The sequence below is a fragment of the Calonectris borealis genome, chromosome 7 (genome assembly GCF_964195595.1).
Source record: "Calonectris borealis chromosome 7, bCalBor7.hap1.2, whole genome shotgun sequence".
Classification (NCBI taxonomy): domain Eukaryota; kingdom Metazoa; phylum Chordata; class Aves; order Procellariiformes; family Procellariidae; genus Calonectris; species Calonectris borealis.
In genome coordinates, this window is record NC_134318.1 from 39856140 (window position 1) to 39873782 (window position 17643).

Here is a 17643-nt window from a genome sequence, read left to right on the forward strand (position 1 = left end):
TGATATTTTTTAAGCCCTCCTCGCAGTTTGATGGGCATTCCCAGTGCTTTTGTGCACGTCTCGGAAAGCGTTGACGTGGAAAGGAGCAGCGAGGAGGGGGAGGTTGAAGAAAAAAACTGCAGCTCTTCTAAAAATACGGAGGGCATGCAAAAGTGCGAGCAGGCTGGGGAGGAGGGCGAGGTGAATGCGCCTCGCACCATGTTCCCCGGGTGCCGGCGCGGCGCAGTTTCGGAGATGTCCTTCCTGTGACTGGACGCACCATGAGCATCTGGGAGGTGATCCTGGCTTTCGTGGTGGTGGTGCTGATGCTCGTGGCCCTGCTGGCCAACGTGCTGGTGCTGATGTGCTTCCTGTACAGCGCCGACATCCGCAAGCAGGTCCCGGGATTGTTCATCCTCAACCTCACCTTCTGCAACCTGTTGATGACTGTTTCGAACATGCCCCTGACCTTGGCTGGGATCATTTACAAGAGTCAACCAGGAGGAGATCAGATCTGCCACATTGTGGGCTTCCTGGAGACTTTTCTCACCACGAACTCCATGTTGAGCATGGCAGCTTTGAGCATTGACAGGTGGATTGCTGTGGTCTTCCCTCTAAGTTATCACTCCAAAATGAGGTACAAAGATGCTGCTCTCATACTGAGCTACACGTGGTTACACTCGGTGTCGTTCCCGATAGTGGCAGCTTCTCTCTCCTGGGTGGGTTTCCATCACCTCTATGCCTCCTGCACGCTGTACAACAAGAAACCAGAGGATAGGACACAGTTTGTGATTTTCACTGGGGTCTTTCACACCCTCAGCTTCCTCCTCTCCCTTATAGTCCTGTGTTTCACATATTTAAAAGTGCTGAAGGTGGCACGGTTTCACTGTAAGCGGATTGACGTGATCACTATGCAGACCCTGGTGCTGCTTGTGGACATCCATCCCAGGTAAGGTGCCTGTGTGTTCAGCAAGTGAGACTATTCACCGCAGAGGAAGCGAGGTCGGGTTCGGTGTTATGTTAAATACAGTCTGTTCTGCATCGCGGCAGGGGATGGGGAGGGGGAGAAAACAAGCACCCTTCTTGCCAGTTTCTATTCTGCATGTTTCTTTTTAGTTGTGTTTATTTTTCCGGTTGTGGAAGCAACTCTTCTTTGTCATGCTTAAGGGCTTGTTTTGGGAGGGAGAGCAAAGAAACAGGCAGTTTTGGTTGAGCATGCACTTCCCTTCAAGATAGTGATCAGATCGCTGCCCTTTGTCTCCGAAGGTGGATTTAGTGGTCGATAGATTTGCATTTTTCGGCACTGTCAGCCCAAAACGCTGCTGGATCCCTGAGAGGGAGCAGGCTGAGGCTGCACATGTCCCTTCACTAGGAGTTCAGAAGGGAAACTGGGAGCTGCGTACCGCTCCTTCGCCCGGCGCTTTCCCTATTGCTGTGCTCTCTGCAACTTTATCTTTCCTGAAGGCAGAATTATAAAGGAATAACGTCTGCAAAATGCATACGTTTGGATGCCTATGCTTAAATCCAAGTGAGAGAGACTTCAGTAGCAATGTTAATATGACAAGCGAGGGATGTATAAAGTTCATTTCAAATTAGTCTTTAAGCACAGGAGGAGAAAAGTCTCCGGGGGCTGGGAGGATAATGGGCTTGAAGGCAAGGGTATGAATGTGTGCTGGGATGCTGTGCAGAAGAGTCACATCGGGGATTATGCACAAACTATAAATCTTGCTTGAAGAGGCTATGTCTGGATCTGGTAGGGATGCAGATTTGGCTGGAGGAGGGAGGGTGGGACAGACAGCTTCCCTGGGCCAGTAAGGGGAACATAGTGGTAAAGCTGAAGGAGAGAAAGCCTTGCTGGATGGAAGCCCAAGGACGGTGCTGGACAGGCAGTGATCCTGGCGAGGAGCTGGGGAAGGTGCCCGGTACCCGGGGGAGAAGGAAGTCAGCGTGTGCTGTGAGTACGCGGTGGCTCTGCCCACGAGAAGCGGAGAGGAGGAAATGGAGAGGACCGAAACAGGCATGGCTTGGAAGGACGCAGGACCAGGCTGGTGAGAAAGGAGCAGCAGGAGAAGCCAGAGTGATCTGCCTGGGAAATGGGGATTTGAGAAATGAACCTGCACAGGTGATGCAGGACGGAGCGGGACAGGGTGGCTGATGGATCAGCGTGTCCTGGCTGAGGGCTGAGAGGCTGCGATGAGCTGGGGTGGAGGGGACTAAGACTATGACTGGGATGGGGTGGCAGAGTCAACGAGCGAGCTCTGGAAAGGGGAAAACAGAGACACTGGTCACAGTGTGGAAAGAAATCAGCCTGGTTTGCTCAGAGGAGCTAGTTTGGCTTAGGGCTTAGTGTGGCTGGAGCAGGTGATTGGAAAAGGAAAAATCTGATGGTTTTGCCTGGAAAAAAAGGAGAAAATGGTTTGGCTCTGTAGGGTGACAGAGCGGCTGGGAGGGATGTGTGTGCTGCTTGGGAGACAGTCAGAGACTGGATCTTAAGGTTCAGACTGTTTGTCAGAGATTGGAGGGAAGGGAAATGTCTTTCAGAAAAATGCTGGCAGTGCGGGGAGGTGTCTGATATGGGGGAAGAAGTTTGTCTGGAAGAGAGGAAAGCCGAGAGCAGTTGAAGAGGGCAGTCCTACGCCAGACATCCTACCTGACCCCCCTTGCTGTCCTTTGCTCTGCAAGCTGGAGGCGAACACCAGCTCCCTCCCTCTGCAGCCAGCCAGGAGCAGAGCTGCGGGACTGAAAGCACATGTGGCCGTCCTCAGAAAAAGGTCATATTTGGGGGATTCCTAAGCCTAAGGCAAATCAGTCTGGAAGAATCAGGGCAGGACAGGACACTGTTAGAGGAACAGAAACATTTGCTCAAAATTCTCCAGTTAAGCTGTTTGATCTGTCCCTTAACCAAGAATGTGGAGCAGAACTTTGGGCAAGTCCCGTTACTGTTCTTGAGAAACACATGTATAAATCTTCCCTTATCCACCGAGTCACACAGTGGAAAAAACACCCGTCTGCCCTACGTGCTGTCTGGTTGCTAAACTGTGCCTCGACTGGTCTTAGTTCCTGCACGCACCATGAGATGTGGTGGTTACTCCCAGGACAGTGCCACAGACGCACTGGGCTGTTTGAAATAACAATCGTTATGCCTAATGCTTAAAGTATGCCTGGACTGCCCAGCAAAGCTTAGAAAAAGGGCAAAAATCTCAATGGTATTTGTCTTCCTCTGCATTTTTTCTGCTCTAGGTTAATTTGAGGGTGTTCCTGCATCATCTCACTGAGGGGTGGATTCAATGGGGCTGTGGGAATGATACCTCCTTTCTTCAGAGAAAAGAGTTGTATAGGCACTTTGCTGCGAGTAATCTATTACTAACCGTTATTTATCTCTCGCACCAGGTTATTCTAGTGCTTCTCTCTAAGAAAAGAGAGTTTTAGCTTCTTTTCTAGACTACAGAAATGGTGGTTGATTTGGCCTATAGTGGTGCTGCCTTAACCGGTGACAGCTACCGCCGCCGAAAGGGTCAGAGCTCAGATTGCCTCCCCTACTGTGAGAGCTACACGAAGGCTGCAGGTCCTGGAGCAGTCAGTGACGTTCATAAAGCTCTGACACAACAAAGGCATCATTTGAATTATATAAGTGGTATATATACAGGCAATTTCAGTGTTTACTATGGTACCTAACAGCATAGATATGGATGTTGGGAGAAGGCACATGAGAGAACAAAGTTCTCTCCTTAGTGCCACCTTAGACTACCCTGATTTTTCTGGCTTTTTGCACGGTCTAGTTTCAACACTGAGAAATGCGTACAGACAACTTTCTGCTTCCTATGACTCAGAATCCACCCGCAAGGGGGTCTAGCGAGAGGCGTTATGACAGATGGCTTTATTACCTGTGACTTGGAAAGACATGAGCGATCTTCTGAAGATCATTCAAGACGAGTACAAAGGAAAACTCTAAATACCACACAAAATCGTGTGAATGTTTAGGGCACATGTTCTTTCAAGTTAGCTCAGGCATTTTTACTGGGTACTGCTTTTTCTTGACTTTGTTCTTAAGACCAAGGTATCTTAGGTATTGTGAGAGGTTTGGGCAAGACTTCACTGAAGTGCTTAACTTATGTGTTTCTTCACCCAAATTATCTATACTATCTTTTTGGTGTATCCAGCTTTACAGATCTTAAGGTCCAGTATCTCATAAACTTTGTTTAAAATACCAAACTTTCAAAGGGATATATCTCAGATTTTCCAGGATATTAAAATCTTTAAAGGAAAGCTTAGTCAATAATCCAGTTCTATTACTAGTGTCACTACTAGAACTTGCATGTATGTTCTTATCTTAGTGCATAAAAGTGTGTGCAAAAGCAAAATACCCATCTGTGTACATTGTCTATATGAAGGAATGAGATAAAATACCTTCCTCTGTGATGTAGTATTTATTAGTTACGTCTGGAAAAGCTGAAAAAAAGAAATTGGTTGAAGTGTATCAGGACTTCCCAAATCATGTGTGAGCTCCAGGAGTCAGACAGCTTTGTATGTGCCAGTAGGGAAAAGATACAACTGGGGAAACTGTTAGAGACAAAAAATACACCACCCTCTACACCCTAACACCACCCTAATAGAACCTATTTTAGAGATTTCTTTTCCTATATCGCCATGTGCCTGGGATACTACGAATTTAACAACACAGGTCTTAAGCAAAGCTGTCAAACCTCTAAGATCATCTGTCTGCACCTAAAAATACTCCAAGTTCTCCAGCTCTTGCAGAACTGAAAGCACTTACGTTCCCTTGGAAAGGTGGGGTTTTTTTTTCCTTCTCAGCTGCCATTTCTCGCTGCAAATAACTCAGACATAGAACATGTAACCCTTTTGGATGTGTTTTTATTCTACTTAGGCATATTCTTTAAGTGAGACGATTTGTTATTTCAAGCAGAAAAACCTTTTCCTCCAGTATTTTGTTCATTTTGCCATCATGGTAGCTGCCCTGGGGACTGGCAGTGTAAGACCATATATAAAACGGATCGATGGAAACATGTTTTCCTTAACGCAACCAAAAGGTAACAGAAGAACTCACTGCCACAGGGATCATCGAAGAACACTGAGATGCATTTAGACGATGATCAAACATTTGCAGGTACAGCAAACAACATAAGGGTATGGCCATAAATCTCACAGCTATTAACATAGGTGCGTGTGGAACCTGACGGTGAGTCATTGATTGCCAATTTACAATAAAACCAGAGAGACCAATGCCAAGCAGTTACAAAATGCAGCACATGGGCCAGACCATTCGGTTTGCCCGAGACATGGGATTGCTTTACCACGAGACCTGTGCAATAAGTCAACAAGCAGCAGCGCTGCTATGTGCGTAGAGAGGATTCCAGGAGCGCAGGCTGGCTTTGGGTTTGCTCTTTCCCAAAGGGAAAGTTCAGATACAGATGGCCCTGGGGCTCTGGGAGATACAACCAGTGCTGCCCATCCAACCTACCTGCCTGGAGAAGTCAGTAACGCATCCACTTCCCTCAAAATGCACAGCCAGCACAGGAGTTACACAAGTGGGTAGAGGAAGAGGACGGGTTTTCACTCTTTTGGCAAACAAAGGTGCTGCTTTCAAAGGGGATTTTCCACAGTAGAAGCGCAGTCTCAGCCCCGAGCTCCCATCACCCTGCTGGCACACCGAGGGTCTTAGCAGCATTCTGGTGGCCTGCTCAGACCACCACCGGGAAACTCAAAGGAGAAGCTCTTGTCCTAAAATGCCACAGGTAGGAAAAAACCCAGGGTGTGACTATTTTGTATCTGTTTAGTCGGGAACAAGGCTGGTTTGAGGCGAGGGGTCAGAACATCACAGCTTCTATAATTCCCAGCTTTGCAAAGCGTTCAGCACGGCGGCTGTGCAGAGCTGCACAGGCTGCTGTAAGATTTATGGCCGCACGGTTCACAGCTATGGGATAGAGCGATTGCTCCAACGTTGGACTGAATGTTCAGAGCATGTTTTTTCCTGTTATGATTTTATTGTGTTTTATTGCTTATCTTGCTGGGAAGTTTCTCCTATCTAACATAGTGGTGTTGGAATTGCTGTTTCTAGGGAAGTAGCATGCTGCCTACCCCACTCTGGATATTTTCCACATCTCTGAGGCAAACTCTGGCTTGCAATTACAGCTTACAGTTATTCAAAAAGGAGCTGCAATTGAATTCAAGGCTGAATTCCACCAATTTGACTATATATAAATCGATATAACAGGGTGTGTGCATATAAATATATAATCATGTGTTTCTCAGTAGTTGTTTTTGGAGGGTAAGGCGATCATACAATGCATTAATACTCGCTATTGTCCCATATAAATGCAGTGCACCTGGTATTGGCTTATGTGAATACAGCACTTACTGGAATGATTGATTTCCATCATTCCATAAGTAAAGCCATTAAAATCTGCTACCTGATATTATGATTCATGTTTTTGTTTGTGTTGAATGTCACACAGCGTAAGAGAGCGTTGTCTAGAAGAACAAAAGAGACGGAGGCAGCGAGCAACAAAGAAAATAAGTACCTTTATCGGTACTTTTATACTTTGTTTTGCACCTTATGTAATTACAAGGTAAGTGTGAACCTACATCCTGGGAAAGACTACTGAGATGCACTCTTAACTCCGAGAAGCAGGGCACGCTGAACCAGAAAATGATTCAAGTCTCCTGTGAAAATGTTGTGCACCGTTTCCACTCCTATGACAGAAATTGCATTTACTGAGCTAACAAAACTGTATAAAATGTCATAGCACTTCTTTGCTACAATCCTGATGCAGCCTGTGTCCAAACTTGGTTCAGTCAGCCCAGTCGATGTGTTGGTCGCATGGGAGTGATTTAGGAAGTCAGTCCACAGGATTTTGCAGACTTTTTGGGGGTCAAATAGTCACCTACTCCACAGATTGCCTCCCCGGTTCAAGAGTGATCTGCAGGGGAAGACACTTGTCTGAATAGGTCAGACTATAAAAATGTGGTCAAACAAGATCCAACTGAGGTGAGAACATGGTCCACAAACTTAAACGATAGTTTTGTCTGAGTGGATAGAGTTTATTAGTCATAAATATCAAATACCAAAGCTGTTCTGGCTCATAGCTAAAAAAAAATTCTTGTGATTTATGGTCAGATGTCCTTATCTATCTACTGGCTTATCTTTGGAAATGGGTCCTGCGGGAAACACAAATTTACTCCTATGAAACATAAAGTATTAGAAAGTGAGTATATCCAGAAAAGTGTTATCTAGCTGTTGAAGGAGATTTACAACTTGCATTCCTTATTAAAAGACTCTGGAAAAACTGAAATGCTGCTATGCAGAACACAGAAAGAAAAAAAATATTTTTAAAGTCTCACCTATTCCAATACTATCAAATAGAAATTATTGGGTCTGACTTCAGTCAAACTCTGATTCATCATTAAAGAAATCATTGAAAAAGCTGAATTAGACTCAGTATAAGTAGGCATGTAGCCAACCCCAAGTTTTTCCAATTCAGTATAATATCCTGAATTTCTATCTCTAACAAAACAATTCACAAGAAGATCTTGTAGTCTCTTGGTAAAAATGGAAACCTGCATGTCACATCATTGATTTCATGTTCATGATAATAATAGCTAATTGATTCATGCTGTTTATTTGTAACAATGTTGCAAATAGATTTGTAACAGCATTACTAGATTTACCTTCACTTTTACTTAGTAGTCACAAGAAGACGCTCTGTGCCACACACTCTGAAAGGGTATGAAAGGATTTATAATTATGGACATTTAGCTTTAGTTCTCAGGCTATAAGACATTAAAGTATTTGTCTCATTGCAAATGGTTAATTTTCATTTTATGTTGAGTCTCTGAACTTAATGAAAATTTTTGCAGTCACAGAATGGCTTGCGGCTCCGTTGTGAGTGATGCCGAGTGCTTTAACCAGAACTGTCAGAAGTATTTTTGTGCTCCTCCATAGGTACCTCAGCCCAGCATTCAGGCACCACTTCTCCAACTCCTCTTAACTCTGAGGCATCCTAATTTGTGTCCCAGTAGCCTTAAGACACAGAAGAGGGGTTAGAAAAATCCTGAGCTTCCTCCCTTTAGTCCATACCAGGATCACTTAAATGTTCCCCTGAGTCTTCAGTCTGTTGAGGACTAATAGCTTTGCCACAGAGAGCCATGAGGAGAAGAGTCAAAACGTAGGGTCCTGCATGTGCTTGCCTGCACTGGGGTAGGCTTGGGCACTGGCCGTGCCGGGTGGGGTAAAGGCGATCACTTTCCTGCCCTTTTCAGTTCTGACACGTCTGGGGGGATGGCTGCACGACAGGCTACGGGGAATTCCCTCTTTAGCTACTTGAGAGACCTTGCTGGACACAACGCCCAGGGATGGGTATTCGAGGACGTGCATTACTGTGCTTCCCTATGCCTCACGCATACGGCTGAGGGTGTTGAAGTCAAGGGGATTTTGAGCTTTATTACGTAAGCAAGTATTATTTTCTGGACTATGTCCAGCGCTTTGTGTTCACGAGTTAGAGGCAATCAATCACAGTTCAAGGCGGTGAACAGAAGATAGCTGAGGAAGTGTATTGCTCAGCCTCTCAATTGGACAGCCAGGTCTAATCAGCAATGTGCTTAAATTAAACATGCTTTTAATTACTTCATGAATTGAGGCCTGAAAGCAGCAAATCACAAGGCTTTACTATAACAACATCTTTCTCCTTCCACACCAAAAACAAATAGTTGTCTCTAGCAATTCCATGAACCACTGAAGGAGTTGCGCTTATAACCCAAACCAGATAAATTCTTCTCTGGGTAAACCAGAGTTTTTCAGATTACATTAAGGTAAAAATCAGATTAGGCACCATTTTATCAAGAAAACACCCTTCTAATTAATTCAGTGGCTGACCTTAAATAGTATATCAGTAGAATCTGATTCTTCTTGATTCATTTCCACTGTACCAGTATGACAGATGTATTACCCCGTATTATTTATTTCTAGGTATAGCTTGTTTCTTGGTTTGTAAAAATTCTATTAGTACATATCTCTTCTTTTGCTATATTTACCATTATGCGATTAAATAACATTGTTCAAAACCTATTTTCTCCAAGGAGTTTTTTCATAAGAAAAATTAAAATAAGTCATACCAATATCCAATATTAATTTCCAACTCCAGGCATTTCATACTGAAATACAGAACTTTGCTTATGTAAGTTAATAAGTGCTGTCAATGTGTGAGGAAATTGACTTTAAATTAAAAATCCTGAAGTAATACCAGAAAGAAATTCATAGCCCCAAGCTGATAGAAGTTCATAGCCCCAAGCGCATAGCCCCCAAGGTTACAGAGGAGCATGCTGGAACAGGCAGAAGAAGATTAAAATTCTCTTGTATAATCTCTGGGGACAAGGAGTAAACAAACTGTGTTTTTAAAGTGGTTGCCTGCCCTCTGCATGCAGATCCTGCTCGGGTAGACAAGCAAGTTCAGAATTCCTCTGCGAGTTATGTTCTTGCCTGCCTGTGCATATAAATGCATGATTTTCCTATGCAATCTTAGGTTGATGTATTCGAAAAAAGTGTTCTTCTAGTCTTCATCAAAAGTCTCAGCTGATGTGAGGTAGAGATATTTTCCTCCTGGATAGAAAAATCTTTTGGTACAAGCTAGACAGTGCTGTCCAGTTATCATATCTCTGTGATGCCTTCTATCCTCATATCTCTGGGCTGACAGGTTGTTCCTGCAGCTCTGGGGAAGAGCAACAGCTAAAAGCAATGGTTTGCAAGATTTGTTACAAGAGATTTGCAAGATTAGCTACAAGAGTCCAAAAGTCTGCTTCCTTACAGAAGCTGGCCAGTTGTAATATATGCACCTCTTAAGAGGCAACACTGGTGAAGGGTAAATCAGCTAACAATCACTGCGACATCATTTTTGTATCAAGAAGCAATGATTAGAATAGGGCATTTTTACTGGTGAGACAGCGTAAAAAAGATTCAGTCTACCAAGCAATAAAGTGAAAATAAAGTAAAAGCAACATCAAGATCAAAATAAAACTCATAGTCAGCTTATTCATATCATTAACACAAAAGAAACAGCTAGGGTCTAATTCTGATACTATGGGACTTGTGTGGGAAAAAAAAAATCAGAATTAGACACAAACAGAAATGTTAGGAATGCAAGCTTAAAGAGCTGATCTAAATTCTTGGGGAAGGGACTGAATTTCTTCTTATGAGAACTTCATCATCTACCAGCTCCAAAATGCAGTGCCAGCTTTGTTTCACTCCTGAATAGCAAGACCCTTTAGTTTATTTGAGACTGGTCTATTCAGAATTTTCTCATAACTCGGTTAAGTTCTCAGGTTTAAGCAATATACAACAGATATGTTGCCATTGTAGTAGCCTCCAGCTGGACGTATGCACGTTCAGTAAAATATTTTACTAAAGTGATAAACTTCACATGTATATAAAGGGTTTTCAGTGTATTATCTGCATAAAAGATCAAGGTCTTAATCTTCAACATAGCATTCACATTTGTTTACTGAAAATAATTGGATAGCCATTTGACATGACACATGCTACAGAATTATAAGTTTCTAAAATATTAACAAAGTATCACTGCAATATAGCTTATAGCTTTGAAATAAAAAGGTATTGAAGACCAGACAGTAGAAGAGTGGCTTATGAAAGCAAGACAGGGAATTATGTAGTTGATACTGTAGAATTTAATTTACAGGTAGCACTGAATTATTAATGCTCCTTGACTGAAAATGTCTTCTTTTTGGCTGAAACTTTTAATGAAAATTGAAGCTATGCATATAATTTCCTTCATAAATGAGAAACAAAGCCCTCTTTCAAAGGCAATAAAGTATGTGATATGCCTTGAAAGACTGACTTTTAATTGTTTGTACACAAAATGGAATTGCATAGCTTAGGGTTTGTCTGCATTTCTGTGTTTGCTGCTTGATATCTGCAAATGTAATTTACTATTAAAAAAAAAATACACAAGCGTTGCAAAATGGGTAAATATCAAGGACACTTAGGGAACATAATCAAAGAAAATATTTAAAATTCTGTCAATAAAAGTGTAGGCTTTTTAGTTGATCAGTAAATGAAGGTAAAATTAGCAACTCTAGGCTTGCAACCCTGAAGTGTCTATTTGATATGCTTTAAATGGAGATTATTAATATCTCATAGAACTGATTGACAGAGACTCAGACACAAATTGTCATATTTTGGTCCTTCAAGGCATCCACTGAATTTAATCAAACTTAATCAAATTCACATGTGTAAAGCATTAGGTAAAAGTAAATCAACCAGATGAAATTCAACATGATGAAATTAAAAATGCAAAGAAGGCATCAAATATGTGAAGTGGAGAATAACAAGAAGAAGGATGGCTCATGGTAGATTACAAAGTAAATATGACTCAGTACATGATTAATTTCCAAATAGTCAATTCTCATTTTAGAGCATATTAACGTGGGTGTCATAAGCTACATTTTATTAAACAAGAGAGAATACACCAGATGAGACACCCCGGCAGCTTGAGTAGATGATAATTATGTCTGAGTTTGGATCCTACTTTGTAAGAAAGATATCAGCCATGAGTTACAAGGAGAGGTTGAAAGAATAGTCAAGATGAAAGGAGAGAGAAATGGGACAGATGGCGGTTCTTTGGTATCTCAAAATTGTGGCACCAGTGGAGGGACAAGAGCAACTCCCAAGTATTTTCATGTAACACAGCCTGGTCACCTCAAATGTCTCACACGTCTGTGAGCCCAGAGTATTTTGGCTAATGTCACCACCCCTAAAAACGTCATTGTATAGGTGCGCCTCACTTCCAAAGGAAGTGACACACAAAGTGATCAAATTGCTAGCACAAAGCACACAAAACTATTCTCAGTATTAGAATTACCAACACTGTGACAGCGGCTAAAGCCCCAGCCCCGGCTGCAGACCCATGGTGCTAAGCCCAGCACACATATCCAGGAGGAAGCAGTGCTTTTGCCATGGAGTTTGCACTCTAGACAAACCAGAACGGAGAGAGAAGACAGAAGCTCGTAGTCAGTGGTGTAACAAATTAAGGCTCCTTAGTCTCACTTTTGTGCTCAAATGACTGGGCCATGTCATCTGCCAGCACTATTTTAAACAACACGATGTAGTGAAAGTTTATGGAACGAGAATAAAATGACCGAGGAAAAAAATCCTTATCTCTAAACTGCTTGAAGTACCAACACTATTGTCATTGCTGCTGCAGGAACCACACTTCAGAATGCTCCTTGGAAATGGTGCTTTGTCTGAAGAAACATCAGCAACTGAAGTATTTTCCAGGCAGCTTTAAGAGCTGAAGACAGTTTCAGCAAAGATCTTATTTGCCATTGCATAGTGGGGCTCTCTAGCAGCACACGCGGCTGTTCGTCCTCTAGAAAGATCAATAGTTTCTCAACAGCTGTAGAGACATATTGAACAGAACGGCCCTTCAGTGTTGCTCAAAGACATCGGGAAAGAAAACCTTGTGGAGCTATCAGTATTTCACTGTCAAAAATACTCTGTCTCAGTACAAAGTGAACTATCTGTGCTAGGGTAGGTATGAGGAGTATATAAAGCTCTTCCCTCTCTCCCTCCCTTAATAAGTTAAAAGTTTTGCCTCGCTAAATTTGTTGCAAATGTATATGTTTGGCCTTTCAAGTGACCAGTTTTTAAATTCAAGGTGTATTATGCCATCTCTCAATAACGAATTTTCCTTCCTTGTGTGCTTCTCCTGCGACCCAGACAAACTGTTTAAAAGCATCGAACTCTCTCTCTAGGAGCTGGACTGGCTAAGAAAGGTAGATAGCACTGGTAAGGTGGTTTCTCACGTACTCTAGAGGGACCTAGAACCATGAGTTCAGACTAGATGCTGGATTTTTAGATAGCTAATGGTAAGGGAATATGACTCGCATGAGACAATGGAACTTTGTGTCCCAATCTCAAACTTTGGAGCTCAAAGTATGGTTTTACATCAATATTTAGAAAATTATGTTAGGTTATACAGAAATAATTTTTTACAATACTTGTGGTTAAATTTGCTGTGCATAATGGATTCAATGCTGACAATAAGTGTGAAAGTTATCAGGAAACCTACCTGGGGAGATTATACTCCTTTCACTCCCTCTAGAGCTATATTAAGTCTGTGATGAACTTCAGCTCCACAAACGCGATCTTATGACACACACTACTAGAAAAATGCACAAAACAAAAGCACTAAATGAAGAAAAAAAAATGAAGTGAAATGTTGCTGCCTAACAAGAGATCTTATTAGGACTGAAAACCCTAGAGTCATCAGAGAAAGTAACACACATTGTCCGTAGGGGTAAGTTTTGGCACAGAGGCTGAAAGTGTAATGGTTGAGGATATGTTATGTAGGAAATTATTTTATGAGTAGATGCTGCATGGTATTTTTCATGAACAGTAAACATTCCATGAAGTGTTGACCTGCTTACCACAGAGTATTTATGATACCAAACATGGTGTTCACTAGACAGTAAAAATACGGCTAAGTTACAGTATTCTAGAGATGGAATGCCCCTTTATCAAGTATCTTGATGGCCTGAGTGAGCCAGATGAGTTGAAAACCCAGCTCTACATCAGAGATTTGGACTCAGTTTTTAGTCTCCAAAAGGTGTATTCCAATAACAAATAAATAGGTTCTTTTGAAGACTGCCTCATATCCTGATGGAGCTATTCCATTTTGCACTAAATTCTTTAACATTTATTGAGGCAAACGATCAAGAGAGCCTTTTAGGAGGCAACACATCCGAAGACCACTTCCAACCTCAGTAAATGTACAGCTAAATGTACAGAATCAAGGATGCCTTGAAGTTTGGAGGTCAAGACACTCTGATAGGAGCTGTGTAGTCCCATCCTTGGGAAACAGACCTCAAGTTTACATTTGCAGTCTTAGAAATGTATAAGGGAAGGACTACATTCACATTTTCATGAGTATGGCTTTCTTTTCTTTTGCTTTCTTACAATTGCCCAGGAATAAATTGGGGTTTTGGGAGGGTCATTGGCTTACAGTTGTGTTGTTGCTCCATGTTTTTAATATCAATATTCACTCTTTCAACTTTCCTCTTTCCACAGACTTGTTGAATTATCCTCTGTGGTCCACATCAATTCCCACTGGGGAATCATTTCCAAGTGCTTAGCTTACAGCAAAGTTGTTTCAGACCCTTTTGTGTACTCTTTGCTACGGCATCAGTACAAGAAGACATGGAAAGACATCATAAACAAGATCCTCAAAAGAAGCTCCATCAATTCCTCTGCCCTCACGAGTGAATCGCACAATCAGAATATATTGCAGCTGAATGAATGAGGAGCCTGGTATGGGACCTACAAGACACGTAAAACGATATGTGGGAAACAAAAGTAACTGGCCTATCCCTAGTAGCTATCCTCCGCTGTCAAGGTTTTGGGAGGCAGCCATGGACAGGTTGAAGCCAGCCCCTGTCCCCCCAGTAGCTCTTGTAACGTCTAAGAGAGGCAGGCTGCTTTGTACCTCCTGCCTCCGACTAAAAGAGTGCTGTTGATCTCTGGTCCTGCAGGCTTCACAAATACAAACCTCCCATTGATTTCCATCAGCAGTTACACGTACATATAGGGTAAAAAGCTAGTCCTCAGCAGAAGGACTCATGAAAGTATTGGGAGCAAACCGGTGCCATCATAAGATTATTCTAAAAGGCTGCACAGGGATATCTGTGCTGTATTTTTCAGTAGCTGCAGGTAACGCTCCCTCCAACGGAGCTGCCAACCTGGCTTTACAAAAACCATCCCAGCCTAGTTGCTTGAGTAGGTCCTGTATAGAAAAACTCCTAATGGTAAAGATTTTTCTATTAAGCTTTTCCTTAGATATTCATACAGGGCCCAACATAGCTTTCAACCTCTTCTGACACATATTTTTTGAACAATTCTGTAGAATTGAAGGAAGAGAAAAAAATCACTTTTGAAGTACGCTACAGGCTGGATTCAGCCATGTCTTCTCTTTTTAAGTAACTTCCACATAACCCCATTAGTTTTCTCCCCATTAAATTTCAGAAAAATAAAAACGGTAGACAGGAAGAAAAGGTCAGGATGCCTCCTGCCTACCTTCCAGTATATCCCGAGCTGTAGAGATAGATTTTGCCCAAAGCTGCAGAACTGGGCCCTGTGCCCAGGGGGAAAAAAAAAAAATCTCTTTGGTGTTATTAATCATGTTTTGTTCCTACAGATATGTTACTTAAAGGAAAGATGAGCCTAAAACTGAGTTTAAAAGTATAATTTCCAAAGGAAGTGGAGCAAAAATAATAGACCCCTTCCCCACCATGAAAGTTCAGCCAATGATCTGAATCCACATCTGAATGTGCAAATCTCAGGAGGTTTCAGTATAGATCTTTATAGCTCTAGGTTGCAACTATGTATAGTAAGGTTATTAACATTTACCATGCATTCAGTTCAGTCTTCAGCTAACATAGACCAAAATACCAGAAGTTTCAAAACCAGGACAATCCTACATGTCACACTTCCTCAGACACCGCCACAGTGTCTTAATTTTTGTTAACATTATTTAGTTCATTGTAAGTACAACTACAGCTGGTAGATGGCTTTGCAACTGTCACATAGACTCGTGATGCTGAAGCCATCCTCCAGTGACTCATGAAGAATTACTTTCCTGGGTAATTTTCAGTGATTTCTCTCTCAATTCAGTGAAAACACTAAGAAATGAGACAGTTTTTCAAGTGTTTTCTTATTAATTAAACTGTAGAATATCAAGAGCAATAATTAATCCGTTGTTATTTCTGTTGTTATGATTTTTAGGAATAATCAATTTCTAAAACAACTTGCAAAGTGGTCCTGTATAGATGGCAAAGTGTGTCATCCTCATAATCTCTTAAAATTATTTTCAGGTAAAGAACTATTGGTTTCAAATGCTTCACATTTATACTTTGATTGGCAAAAGACTTACTACCAATTCTGACCTTAATTCTACACACATTTTTCTCCAGAAAGTGACTTAAAGTCCATAAGACAACAGCAAGTTAACATCAGAAATTAAATTAGTTTTTGCTGGGTAGGTCAAGAAAGCTTCTGTCCAGTGGCCATAAAGTACACAGTTTCTTTTGTAAGGGTAAATGGCAAATACATGTCCAGATTTTGAATAGTCCTGGTTAATTAGGCTTCATGCATGTAATTGCAGCTTAAATAACAGCTGACACAGCTGGCTATATTACCACCTATCCTTGCTCATATTCCGACTGTCAATACCGTATTGAGAAAATATGGTCAGGACCATATTGAGAAAATAAGGCCCTGAGTACTAAAAATGTGGGATTACTTTTTAGTTACCATCTCCTGCATCCCCCAAGCAAAGGGCACTGTTTGGTGCCTATAGCTCTGCAGAATCCCTGGCAGCAAAAGTTAATGAGCTAAATTAGTATATTCCCTATGACTTAAGCTAAATGATCAATATCAGTCATCTTGCAGACATTAGCATGCTCCATTTTGCAAGCTCTACCTTTAATATATGTCTTTGATAGAACAGACATTATGGCAACTACAATTTCCTTCATACCTTGCAAAAAGTGTCCACTGCTGACGTTTCTGGCCAGTGATTCAAAGCCCAGAGGGGTAACTCAGTGAGGGGCTTCACCCCAAAGCCAGCGAACGTGGGGTAATACCTCAGTTGTCGGTCTGGAGAGCCTTCCTTGGGCCTCGCTCCGGCATGGTACTACAGCTGCAAGGAACCATGTTAACCTATACAATTACATTGTCACCTGCTTTATAACTAGAAGAATTAATATAATGAAGATCATCAATTACCATGTAAATAAAAATTTTCAGCTTAACTGTTAATTTTAGTTATTGGAAAAAAACATAATTACAATAAAATATGCACACAAATATACCACAGAATTTAAGTAAGTCTTTACAACACCACGTTCAAAATTAGCCCTTAGTCAGATTAACTAGTCTACCTCATCTTAATCATTTTACTTCTTAGGCTTAACATAATGTTCTCAGGTGCAATAGATAAAAACACCCAGTTCAATACTTGTTTCTTAAGAAATTCAAGTCATTTTGATGACTCGATTGTCTCAGAATACAGGATATTAGAAAGTTGATTATTAGTGAGTTTAAAAAGATAAAAAGCTCTATATCAGATTGTTACATGTTTTACTAAGACCACTTTTACTTAAGTAAATTGCAACAGAATGATTGTTAAAGACCACAGCTGTTATCAACTTGTACGTGGGGCTGCTGCCAAAGTCAATGGGAGGTTTGTATGTCGATAAACCTAGCCCCAGAAGGATTACAAATTTTAAATCAATTATTCAAATAGAGGAAGAAATCTCCCAGAAAAAAAAAAAACATTTACATTTAGGATGGCTAGTAAAAGATGGAGAAGAATACAGCATTGGACTTGTCTCATTATGCTTGTGTATCACAGTCAGTCACTGGTTGGTTTATGTGTCACCATGAGCAATAAATCTCTCCCCTTGTATGTGTTTAAAAATTTGTCTTTCTTTCATGGTGCCTTTCTTCTAGAATTAATCTTATAACAGAGAATAAATATAATTTCCCTTTACTTACATCAGTTCCCTGACACATTGTCATATTTCTACCATCTGAAGCAAGCAAGGGTTGTAAATGCTGGTGCTTGACAAACTGAGTCAGTA

General features: G+C 41.5%; 1 protein-coding gene across 1 annotated transcript; it reads left to right on the plus strand.

Moving 5' to 3' along the window:
* The first annotated feature begins 260 nt into the window (after window positions 1-260).
* GPR26 (G protein-coupled receptor 26) lies at window positions 261-17229 on the plus strand. The gene is made up of 3 exons (XM_075155487.1): window positions 261-928; window positions 6453-6566; window positions 14075-17229. Exons 1-3 carry the CDS (start codon window positions 261-263, stop codon window positions 14304-14306), a joined length of 1014 nt encoding a protein of 337 aa, XP_075011588.1. The 3' UTR covers window positions 14307-17229.
* Window positions 17230-17643: the final 414 nt, after the last annotated feature.

What these genes read in the sequence shown, in the direction of transcription:
- GPR26 (XM_075155487.1), top strand. Translation starts at nt 261, where the DNA reads ATGAGCATCTGGGAGGTGATCCTGGCTTTCGTGGTGGTGGTGCTGATG. An exon ending in CTTGTGGACATCCATCCCAG is followed by an intron (nt 929 to 6,452) that starts GTAAGGTGCCTG and finishes AATGTCACACAG; the next exon opens with CGTAAGAGAGCGTTGTCTAG. An exon ending in GCACCTTATGTAATTACAAG is followed by an intron (nt 6,567 to 14,074) that starts GTAAGTGTGAAC and finishes CTCTTTCCACAG; the next exon opens with ACTTGTTGAATTATCCTCTG.